Source organism: Haemorhous mexicanus, chromosome 9 (genome assembly GCF_027477595.1).
Source record: "Haemorhous mexicanus isolate bHaeMex1 chromosome 9, bHaeMex1.pri, whole genome shotgun sequence".
Lineage (NCBI taxonomy): Eukaryota > Metazoa > Chordata > Aves > Passeriformes > Fringillidae > Haemorhous > Haemorhous mexicanus.
This window is the reverse complement of record NC_082349.1, coordinates 21,108,954-21,121,345: the sequence shown is the minus strand read 5'-3', so window position 1 is coordinate 21,121,345 and position 12,392 is coordinate 21,108,954. Positions and strand designations below refer to the sequence as shown.

The 12,392-nt window shown below is 37.5% G+C and overlaps 1 protein-coding gene across 2 annotated transcripts in view; it reads left to right on the top strand.

Moving 5' to 3' along the window:
• The window catches only part of VAV3 (vav guanine nucleotide exchange factor 3), a 144,344-nt gene that overhangs the window by 24,943 nt on the left and 107,009 nt on the right, over nt 1–12,392 (top strand). The window contains exon 2 of one of the 2 annotated variants that reach the window (XM_059854419.1): nt 3,151–3,267. The exons of the other annotated variant lie outside the window; for it this stretch is intronic. Coding sequence (XP_059710402.1) covers nt 3,151–3,267 — 117 coding nt within the window. The remainder of the gene's footprint in view (nt 1–3,150; nt 3,268–12,392) is intronic. 2 annotated transcript variants of the gene reach the window in all.

The window sequence follows — 12,392 nt, the reverse complement described above, 5'->3', positions numbered from 1 at the left end:
GGTTTCCAAATATCCTGAGGACTGCACTTACTAATGAGAGGCTGCAGAGTGATGGTGCCTTTTTCGTACTGCCAGCGAGGAAGGTTGTCTTTCATAGAACTTCCTAGATGTTAGCAGCATGCTCTTTTTTAATTTGGAGGCTTCTCTTACTAATCTTTACATCTTCATACAAGAACCACAGCGATAAAAACCTTTGTTTTCAGTGAGGCAAGCTGTTTCTTTAGAAGATTGCAGTATAAAGTTTTGGAGATAATTCTGAAAGTTTTCTGGGTAATATAATCAAATAATTTTTTTTAAACATTAGTAGTGTATAACAAGGGGTTTTTAAAGACTTTTTTTCATATCCAACTCACTAAGTAGTCTTTGAAGTTGCAGGGGTAAGATGTGATGTCAGGATACCTCTCCTTCTGAAGGCACTGCCTGGCACACACTCAGTGATGATGTGCTCCCATCTCAAGCACTGGCAGATTTGACAGATGCTTACCATTGGTTTCTAGAGCATACAAGACATGTTATGTGTTATATGGCCATTGAATATTAGATCATAATTGGGTTATACCTGCTTAATATCATGATACATGCTAATGAATTAGTATTTAAAAAACAAAAAAAGAGGGGCAGAGGAAGATGAGGAATTAGATTCTTCCTTGGTCTTACTGTTAGAATATTCCAAAGAATTTGATTTAGTACTTAGGGTGTTGGTGCTTTAACATTTCCTTGGAAACATGTGAGCTTGTAATTTCTTGTAATATGCTTTCTAATCTGCTTAGATATAATTCATAGTAACAATAATTTAAACAAAAGGCTGATGTCAGAAAATTGCCTCTAAATTTCAAGAAATTTGAAGTAACTAATAAATCTTGTTTGAAAAATGCTGCTATCTTTATCTCTTATTGTAGGAGATGTCTGTTAAGAATAGTTGGAGAGGTTTTGCTGAAGGGAGAGGACATCTTGTTTGTGAAAAACTGCTGATCCCTTAAATGGTTCTTTTAGCTATATTAAGAAGCTAAATGCAACTCACTAAAATGCTCTTTAGCAAATCTAGGTCAGATTTTAGGCCCATGACAGCTCCTGTCTCTCCCTTAACTTCTTGTTCCCTTTAGAGGTAAACAATTTAATGCAGCTGTAAGATTTCTTTGCACTGGGAGACTTCAGCACTAACTAATACAAGCTCAAAACTTAAGTTTCAAAAAAGGCAGCTGAATTTTTCCAGTGGGAATCACTGGAAAATTTTTGAGACTTTTGATGTAAGAAAATAGATGGGTATTCAAGTTGAATCAGTATTGTGCATTGGACAAACACTGTGGCCACTGATAGCTTTTAAGAAAAATAATAAAATATATGGGGAAAAATACAGCAGAAAACAATAATAACTTTGTATGTGCCATCTTGTTTTTAAAGCTCATTTTAAAGACCAGCTCATTTTCTGATTCCTTCTGCCAGTTGATGGAGGAGGAAGCACATATGTTGAACATCTGTCGGCCTTCTAACCTTGCAATTATGACTTCAAAATTATAATCGCTGCAAAACCAGATAACCTTGCCACATTGACTGAGCAAGCTAGACTAATTCTTAAAGTTCCACTTGGCATAAAAGCAGTCTGGCATAAATGCAGTGTTGTCCTTGAGCAGCTCAGTGCGTAGCCCAGCAGTGACTGCCCCGTGTGAGCTGGGAGGCACATACTGGAGAGGCTCTTTGGAAAGGGGGAAAAAGGTGGAGGCTGCAGGTCCACCCAGCACAGCTGAGAATCCTTCATGTTGGTGAGGCCCTGGTCAGCCACAGGTGCTTTCCTGGTAGCTTTGGGTTGCACAGGGATGATTTCTGTGGTGCTTTGTGAGGAGCTTGTTGGTTGCCCTGATATCCACAGCCATTGACTGGAGCTGTCTGCTCTTGCAGCATCTCTTGTTGATCAGTGCTTTCAAATGTGTGCCCTTGCTGTAAATCTGGTCTGTCGGGTGCTCTGCTGTTCCTGTGTCTCACTGGGAAGTTCTGTAAGATGTGAAGTAGGGCTACCTGTTGAATTGGTACAGCTGTGACACTCAATATCAAAAATACTGCTTTGATCAAAACAGGAAGTTGTAACATAGAGCAATTCTATAATCCATCCTCATATGAGTGATCCTCATGAATCCACTAAAAGATGCAGAACTCTGTTGTAATATTGAGTTGCTGTGTCAGTACTTTTAAAATGCATATTCAAAGCAGGGTGCAGGATCCTTTGAAATGCTGCTGCTTATAAATATTGTATTTGCTTTTCAACTCTGGCTCATAAGACTACAGCAGCATCTTTATCAAGCTGATGTCCTCACAAGGTACTAGTACCTCATGGAGCTAATTGTTATCAAGAGTGCATATTACCCTTTTTGGCTATCCCTCTGAAGTTACTGATGCTCTTGCCAGTTACTGTCTTTTGGCCTGGTAAGGTCTGGCAAACAAAATAATCCACAGGAAAATGCATTAAAAGCCTTTTAAGGAGATCATTGTGGCAGAGGCTTTATTTTTTTTCAGACTCAGATGATCACTCATGCATGTGGATAACTTAAAGGGAAATAGCCTTTGATTTCAGTGTGGAATTCCAAGTGGTCTGAGAATCTTAAATCTCTGTTAGGTAAATTTAAATTACTTCACTGCAAGCTTCATCTGCTTCTGTACGCCAGAGGGAGAATATGTATTCACAAAGTCTTTAGTGTGTGAAAACAGTGCACATGCATTCCTTAAACATTCAAACTAGAATTTAACAGATGAAATGATTGATTTACACATGAATAGTAAATTTAACATATTAATATACCTTTTTAAAGGTAACTTATTTGTTTTGTTCTGTGCTGTCTGTAGGGAGCTGAAAAGTAAGTCTGTCTTAAGACTGTTATGGATCTAATAGCACATGTCACATCTTTTTGTTTACGTAAAAAGAGAGAAAATAGTTCCTGTTTGCAAATTGTCTACTCAGAATTTGGTTCATTATTTTGAGTCTGAAAAGAATTCAGTTTATGGCTGAATTAGGACCAGTGGAGGATCACAGCGTAGTGGAAGTGCTGACTTAGAGCTGATTGTATTGGTTAATGACATGGTGTGTTTGTGACCAAAGTGAGCATGTAAATTGCCAATTTACACACTTGACACTTAGCATTTCTGTTTTCTTTCCCCTAGTTTCTCTGCTTGAAGAATATAAGGACTTTTCTTTCAGCATGTTGTGAAATATTTGGAATGAAGAAAAGTGAACTTTTCGAAGCATTTGATTTGTTTGACGTGAGGGATTTTGGAAAGGTAAGGATGCTCTTGATTGTATCCCAAGTAACACCTGTGTTCTGCTGCTTGCACGGAAAATGCTTTTTTTGGTAGCTGTGAAATAGAAGTTTTGAATAATGGAGCATTTGTTCTGAAAAACGAGGGGGGAAGAACTAAGAAAGCAGAAAAAGTATCTTAAGAAAGATGCTGAGTTAAAGGGAAATGAAATGGAGGAAGATAACAAGGTGTGGGTGAGTGCTGTTTGGTGAAATCACTTGGGCATAAGTTGTGTGGATTTGGAAACCCCGGGCCTGTACATTGTGAGCCCATGAACATTGTGAGCACAGAACATGTTTCTGTTGTCTCAGGTGCTTGAAATTCACCCAGATAATTTGCCTTTGTACAATTATTTTGTGACAGTTGGTTGTTTTTTTCCTAACCGGCTGTAAAGTTCAGACACAGCTATGATAGGTTCATGTGACTATTCTAATTTACACAGTATATTTCCAGCTTATTCTGTAAGTCTGACTACTTATGCTACATGTAAAGCTTTTTCCAATCTGTTGTTCAGCCTCCTACATATCTGTTTGATCTGTCATTGCCAACATGCTTAGTTCAACTTCAGTTTCTGCTTTTGAGTCATAGTATCATTACCCTAATTTCACAGGAAATTGTCTAAAAATTACCTGAAGTAGCACCTAAAATAGTTATTTATTCAAATTTCGTGTTATCTTAAGCATTATTACTTTTTTGAAGAGATCATAATTTTACTATCTGATTGTTATGCATTGGTCTTTTAAAAAGTAGGCATAGAGGTAAAGATGATACAAGAGTGCAAGAATGAATCAGGGCTGCAATATGATTGTTTGAAATGGCTCTGTGATTATCATGAACCAAAATAGCTAATTATTTTTCTCAATCTTTTCTCTGGTTTAAGTCATTTGAGCATTAAATTAGTTAACCTGGTAATTCCACCTGTTCTTCAGTTTTGCTAAACATCTTATCCTCATAAAACATATTTAAGACAGAGCTTTTCATTAAAATACGGTCCTTTTGTAAAAATGTGGGCTATCAAAAATGAGATTTGTTTTTGTTTTGATTGTACAAGTAGTGGAGGAATTTAAAATTGTTGGGGTTTTTTTTTGGTGTGTGCACCAGCAATGTCCTATTTAAGGTATTTACATCATATATCAAAGCTTGATTCAGTCTTTGATACCTATGCCTAAGGATTTTTTTTCATATTGCATGTTATAATTGCTTGCTGAAAGCTTCTCATTTTGTGCCATGTAAAGATACCCTGTTTTTAATACAGTCTAGTTTTAAAAAAAGATTTTACTGTGCAAATTATTCTTGCTGCATCATTGAATACCCAGCAAAAACAGTTTCTGAATTAATGGTGAATTTAACCCAAAAATGTTTCTGGTACCCTTGATATGTAATTTTAACAGAATTGTGTAAGTAGAATAGCTGATTAAAAGTCCCCTGTATTCCATCCATGTTAGTTAGTATTTAATTGTTCTTCCCAAAATCAATTTGAATGTCAAGACGTGGATTTTTTTTACTGTTTGTGGCCACCATATAGCACAAATAGACGAATTATCCCTGGAACTTGCACTTTTAGTGCATCCAAGCAATGACTTCTCTAGTTTAGGTCACCTTTCTTGGAAAGCTATCAGGTGAAACTGCAGTGACAAATTGGAGAGGTGCTGCTGTGTGGGATTCTCTCATGAGATGAGCTCTGCGCGTGGGAGCAGCTGCTCGAGCAGAGGTAGAGATGCTGAGTTGAGCAGGGCTGTGCAGCCCTTGCAGTGGTTCTGTTGGGCAGCTTTTAGGTGCCTGATGGCTCTGCTGCTCAGCTGTTCCATTGGGTGCTTGTGTGGAAACTTGCCATGCACAAGGGGAGCTGGGCATAGGCAGTGTTCAGAAGGGCTGAGCTGTATATTTTATAGCCCGGGAAAATGAGTACATGGTGACCTTCTGAAAGGGGCTGTGAGCTTCAGGCCATCTATGGAAATGGAAGGAAAAATGGCAACTGTATTAAATTAATAAAATTGCAAGTAAAGAAAAGGTATGCTGAGTTATTTGTGTACCTTTAAGTGTATTGTTTGTACAGTTAGCAGAAAATATCTCGAAGTGGCATGAGATTTCAATTCCATATCTAATAATGTACTTACTACTTTGGAAATTCTGAGTGTCAGTAACTGTGGTGACAGTAGGAAAGTGTATCTTTTTCAAGTTGTTCTTTGCTTTTCACTTTGCTTTGAACTTTCCCCTTCATTATATTTCCCTCTGAATAACAACTGTGATACAGCTGTACATGTCCAGCTTCCTTGAACAGAAGTTGTATGTATGCAAAAAGCCAAAAAAAATAGTGCTGCAGATTTTTCCTGCTACTACAAGCAAGCCATCCTGCCATTTCTAAAAAACTTCTTTGAACTGCTCTCTCTAAATGTGTGCAAAATATGAGTGATCTTAAAATGATTACAGGTGTAAACAAAGGGGGGAGTATGATTTTAAACCACTGTTTTCTAAACTCTTGCTCAAGTAGGTGATGTGATGTGTGTGCATTACCTTTTATGCATTTGAATGTACTGGAAGCTGTCTTCAGATGTCTTAGTACTGGTGAGATGTAAATAAACTGTTGCTGAAGTGTCTCGGTAACCCTTATCTGGGGCTTTTAAATGTTTCAGTTTAGTTTTATAAAGAAATTACTATTGAATTTATTATCCTAGGGTGGGATGTTTTGTTTAGTATGACAGACTTCAGTGACTATTTAAACATGCTAGTGGAGGGAACAATAGGAATGTGTCAGCTGTAAATGAACAACATGCCTTCAAGGAAGTAAGGTTGAAGGAGAAAAATAAGGTGAGAGACCTGGAGATGGCAACCAACTTGTATTTTTTTAGAATGCTCTGATATTTCTCATCTCTTTAAAGAAAATGGCAGACAAACCCAGAGCATTGTAGAAGTAGTAGCTGTATCCTGCCAATATAGTCATAAGACTTTTAACAGCCTTTTGAAATACTGGTTACAAAATGTTGTAATGGTGAAACTTGCACTTAGTAGTTAGAGGTAAATGAGCTGTTTCCAGATGCTTTGACATAGCATATGGAAATTTGACTTGAACTTTGTGCTCCACTTTTCAGAGACTTTGATCTCTTACTGATTAAAGAAAAAGAAGGGTGTATGTAGAGTGAATGGGAATCAGAGGTGAGGCTGAAGTAGCAACATGTAAATAGCTAAAGAATAGGGTAAGAAATGGAAGCAAGTAACCTCATGTGTTTTTAATATGTACATTCTGTATGAATATTGATATTAGCTGTTACAAGATTAGAGTATTCAGCTCTTTAAAATATAACAGCACAGTTTGTTATTTTTAGACAGTGGTTGAAAAAAGAGGGGCTACATTACACAGCAGTAGGAAGGTTCTTTAAATCGTGCTTTTAAAAACTATATATAGCTTGATTTTCTTGGAGTTCTGTGGTATTCACCCATTCCCACTCATTCACCTTTCTATCAGTAAATTTCAGTGTTAGTGCATTAAGTTCCTGACAGAGCATGAAATGCTCTCCCACACACTGGAGGTGCCAGACAGTGTTTTCATTCTGAATTCCATGCTGGAGAGTCATTTTTCACTACCTCAGGGGTGTCAGGTTCTTCCTTTCTACCTGTGTGCCAGAATAAGCAAATACTGTTGGTACTTGTTCTTTCAGCTCGGAGCCCTGCACACTCCTCCAGCAGCAGCCTTTGTTGCTTGCTGGGACACAACAAATTGTTGCTATCCCTATTCTCTGAAGGAAGTTTGTAACTAATGTGTTGCAGAAGTGGGAATCTGAGGATTAGTTCTGTTGATGTCAACAGATGCTCCCTGGATTCAGAGAGCTGTGTTTGGGGTCCTGTGGGGGTGAAATGGTGTCCACTAAGTGTCAGAAAAACACCTTTTGTGTGCTGTGCTTTTAAATTTCATAAAGAATGTGTAGCTGAGCATGAGGTGTTTTCATCATAGAACAGATCTAATATAGACACAGCAATCCCCCCTGTAGGGATACTGCATTAGATGTCTAGAAATAATGTACAATATTCAATTGTGATTTTAAAAAGACAGACAAGGAGATCAAATATCAAGTGCCACCAATGAAATAAGTACTTAATTGTTTAAAAGCATATAACAATGCCTAGTGTAGCTCACTCTGGTGATACTTAAAAGGCTGCTTTATGTAAAAGCAAGCAACTGCTGTGAAAATATTAAGTTGCATATATTCAAGTCATGTAGTTGGTGATCATTTTAGTCACTCCCTTACTGCAAAGGAAATCTGGGCAATGATGCAGGAGAAGGTCATGCTGAAGTTGAGAATCCTGGTGTGTTAGTATTCCCTCAGGTGTAAGGATTCCAGGAAGATTGGACAGATGTGCATGAGATACACTCACCAAAAACAACACAACAGAAAGCAACCGTTATTATAAAAAATGATACATCCTTCCAGGAAAAGTGTCTAAAATATCGTCAATAAAACTGAAACAGTTGTGATTATCTGCACTTGTTTCACGTTTTGTTTGCTGAGTTTTATCAGTGGGATAATAGAAAAAGTTGTATTAAAACTGCAGAACATTCCAAAACATTATAGTGTATTTCTGTAAAGATATAAAAATGAAGAGAGAGGCTTTTTTTTTTTAATCAGTTCAATTATTAAATGCAGAGCTCTGTATCTTCATAGTCTGAGCTCTTTTAGTTGTAAAAGCAACTACAGAAGTAAGGTCTTAGTGGTTTGCTCAAGAAGCTAGCTTGTTTTCAGGAGTAGCATTTCAGTGAGATGGACTGGTTTGGGATAAAGGACACTTGAGCTTCTCCAAGATGTACTTCTGTGTGTGGAGGAAGGAAGAAACTGAAGAAAGGGATAGGTTTCAGCTTTCTTTTCCATGGAGATGCTTTGGACAAAATGTATAAGAAGATACTAGCCTGTTACAAAACTGCTGAAATGCTTGGTGTGTAAGGGACCTTGTTAGTTACAAATAAAACCAGAAGGTAATAAATGAGTGATTTGCAGAGGAAGTTTATATAAACTTTGAAGATGTTTGTGTGTGTATTTTCTTCTGTGATAGAAAAATTGTTCACTGCCAAAGAAGGGTAAGAAATGGTTTTTTGTCTTGAAATAAGATACAGTAGGATGCTTATTCAAAAGCAGTAGTAAAGTCATTCAAAATGGGAAATGATTTTGTGTGGGACCTAAATAAAAGGTATTCAGTTTCTTTTTTGTTTATCCTTGAAGGGGTTTGATCATATCAAGCTTAGTTTAATTACTATGGTGCTGGTAAACTGTTCTTTCCTCATGTTCAGTGTGGTTCCTCCGTGCCTGGCCTTTTGTCTTAGCAAAAGCTGACCCAAGCAGCACTATGAATTATCTACAATACAGTTTTGTACTCTGCCCTGCTTTTCTTATTGTTTCCTGCAGTTCACTTTGCGTCTTAGCTGACTGTATCTTGACAAAATGGAAGATAAGGAGGCAGAGAAGTGCAAACAAATGAAAATGGTGTTGAAAACTGAACAACTTGAAATATCAATCCCTGTGTTGCTTGCCAAGTGTATTTTGGTGTATGCATTAATGAAGACAGCAGTAGTTCAATTGGTTTGATATATTATTATGCATAGTTATAAAGTAATGTTTTATTACTTTCATTGCTCCATTCTAGAAGGAAGAAGTTAGATAATTACTAAGTAAAATTGCTAAATTTGGGGTTTTGCCTCCTTTTTTTTCCCATTGTAATGATGAGAAGTACTGAAAACATCCGAACCATCTCCTCTGCATTTCTTCCCCCCATCTCTTCTATATCATGGGTTTCAAAGGTGTTTGAAGGGTGTCTGTGCTAAACCTCCACCAGAGTGATTGGGCTACTCTTGAGCTCTACCTCAGAGGCACAAATTGGCAGCTAGGGGGATGTGGTTTAAACCATCACCTAGGCAGTGTTGTTGTTTTCTCTGAAGAGTTAGGCATGTGGAGTATTCTCCAAGAGAAGCTGCTACTGACATCCTGGCCCACAGTTGGGAGCTGTTCCTATGCTGGGGGAAAGGCAGGCAGGCCAGGCTTTCTCAGTCTGCAGGGATCCCCCTCTTCCTGCAGGCAAGGGGGCCACTGCCTTCTGCTCTGTGTGGTTGGGAGGTCTGTGGAAAGCAGGAGTGCACTTAGAGTGAAAAGTCCAGTAGTTGCTCCTTGTTTCTTTGTTAAGTATGAAAAGCTCAGGGTTTGTTCAACCTGAGGCATGCTCTGGTTGTTAGATTGCTTGTAAATTCATTCACTGCTTGTTCTGTCCAGCTTCAGTAGAAAGTGAAAGCTGCAGTGAATGGTGTGCAGCAGGAAACACAGTTTGAGTATTTCATAAAAAGGAAATAGGTATGAATTAATTAGAAATGTTTGCAAACTGTGTTAGAGGTGGTGGCAAGGCTAGAGAAGTGTTTGCTAATCAAGAATTGTCTTCTTTGGTTCTTCTGATACAATAGTTGGGATACGAATAAATGTCAGCTGCAAGTGCCTTTGAAAAGCATGGGTACTTGAATTGATGAGTAAATCTGAAAAGCTTACATTGTATTTGATTAGATCACAAAGACTATCTTCCTAGAAAAATGAATGTATCTTTCTGTGTAAATACTGAAACATTTGGGGAAATGGCTTTTTCTTTTTGTCAAAAGGTATTGTAGCAGAAATGTGGGATCATAGGTTTTTGGTCTTAGATGTTTATGAAACGTCGATGTATGAAATGAGATTTATTTGGAAAAGTTCTAATAAAGAGGTTGTTTGCATTTTCATACCTTTCTTCATGAGATTTTGAAGGTGAAACATTGGTAGTTGAACACTGTGGATTTGATTTCCAAACCAGCCATTCAACAATTAAATCATTCAGTGTAATTAGCTGATAAACTTGGCAATGTGTTGAGAAACAGTTGTAAATAATGACAGTTGCTAAGTAGAAAGTAATATTACAGAGGAAATAAAAGTACTGGCAAATAAAACTGTTAGCAAAAGTGAAATTAAATGGCACTGCTAACTTCTACAAGTAAATACAGTTTTCACCCAGGTAGAGTTTAAAACTGAGATATGCCAGCACGGGTCTCTAGACCAGCCTGTGAAGAGCCTTAGGTAACAGACTGTGTAATGCAGCACGATGCTGAAGGGGCTGACAAAATGGTGTTGCTTGAATTTTTGGAATGTACTATTCTGAACATATTTTCATACACAAATTCTAACTTTAATATGATAAAATTGCCAAATTAGAGTTGTATAAAAGTTCGAGTAGGTTGCATTTAGGTCTTCAACTGGATCCCATTTTGTTCTGGGAACATGTAAGGAACACTTCACAGAATTACTCTGGAAAAGCCAACTGAGGGCTAGTTCACATAAGTAAAATTTATTCCCCAAGTCAACTTTAAGGTGCTGGGAGGTTTAAGGTGTTTTTCAAGTAGAACTAATAGGAGCAAAACTCCATCAGTCACTATATGGAAGAACATGATGTGTGTTTCTTGCAGTGGCTAATTGATGAGAGCTGCATAATTCAGTGTACTATGTAATCCATTTTTTAACCAAAATATGTCGATTACTTGAGGGAGGGTTTACTGCCTGTGCCCTTGAAGAAGAGTAGAGCAAAAATTTGAATGTAGGTCACCACTGGGTTGGGGAGTTTTACACTAATTCCCATTCAGCCTTTGCTGTTGTCCAAAACTCACAGCACGGTTTAAAGTGATGCTGTTGATTGCACAGTGACTCAGTAGGGCATAATGTAGCTTTTTCCTCCCCCAGTAATAGACAAAAATAGAATGATCTTCCTTAGTGGAAGGGAGAGGCATAGGCCCAGCTGTGTGCCCTCTGACTGCTGCACCTGAATATACCTTGGGAGTTGTGTCTGGGCTCGGGGACATAACTAGGAGGTGACAGAAGCCTTGCAGAATAAAACACGGCATGAGGAAGGGACACAGTGCTAGGCTTGTGGCAGCAGTTGACTTAACTTGTCTAAATACTGTCACTTTCAAAGTCCTGATAAAGCGTTGTAGTTGCCATGCAGTGGAATGATCCCCTGCAATGTATTCCTGCCTTCAAAAGCAGCAGCAGAAGGAGTAGGACCTAATTTCTTAATTTCTATTTTACCTTCAAGTTTTCTTTCAAATGCTTTCCTCGCTTAGATAATAAATTAATAACTGTTTGAAACAAGTGGCTAGCCAACTTAGCTGTGCACATTTTAAGATTATTTACTTGGCTGTTGCAATTTCTTATGATTTTATCATATCTTTTGGTCACCACTAGCTTGTTTGAAAAGTGCTATATCTATAAACACATAAACATCTGTTGAGTTTGAAGCACTCGTGTATATGGCAGCCTCCTGTAGGACTTATTTGCTCTACTAAATATTGTTGAGTGATGTAGTTCTGGGTTTATTCTGAGACTGAATTTCAGTGTTCTGACTTGGGGAGGACCTCCCTTAGAGTTTTTCAGCTAACTAAAAGGAAAGTTGACACCAACTGAGTACCTTAAACAGTGGTTGGACACAGTCTGAGATCTGTGAGAAACAATCTGGGTTTTAGTAAACAAGCTTCATTAGGAATCTTGGCGTTCAATTAACTCACTGAAGTTAATTAAAGTCCTTAAACCACCTGATTAGAAATGTTGTCATACTGTTTTCAAAGTGGTGAGGTCTACATTTTTGTATATGCTAACTTGGCTGGATATAAGATGGTTTTTCTCAGTTACATATTTTGTGGCAAAAACATGTTTGTTAAAAGCATGATCACACCATATTAGAAAACAAACAGGTTTTTCCTGGCCAAATTACTACAAAGTTGCTTTAAATTAGGATAAATATTTTTATTTATATTAATAATTGCTAACACATTTTATCATGTTGTTTTGTCATGGTAAAAGTGGATTCTAGATCAGACATCTGATGTAAAATTCTCAATACTGTCTCTCTTTCCATGGAGCTTTCATTATAAAATTAAACAAACTGGAATATGAATTCATCTCTTTTTCAGAGCATAGGGAATAGAGTAGTTTTCCTATATCTAGCAAGCATCTCGCCAAAACTTAATCAAAGAACTTGAATGCTAGGAACTTGAGCATAACATGTACTTTGGTTTTTGAAACAAAGTAATTCACATTTACATTTTGGATTTTTTTTGATAA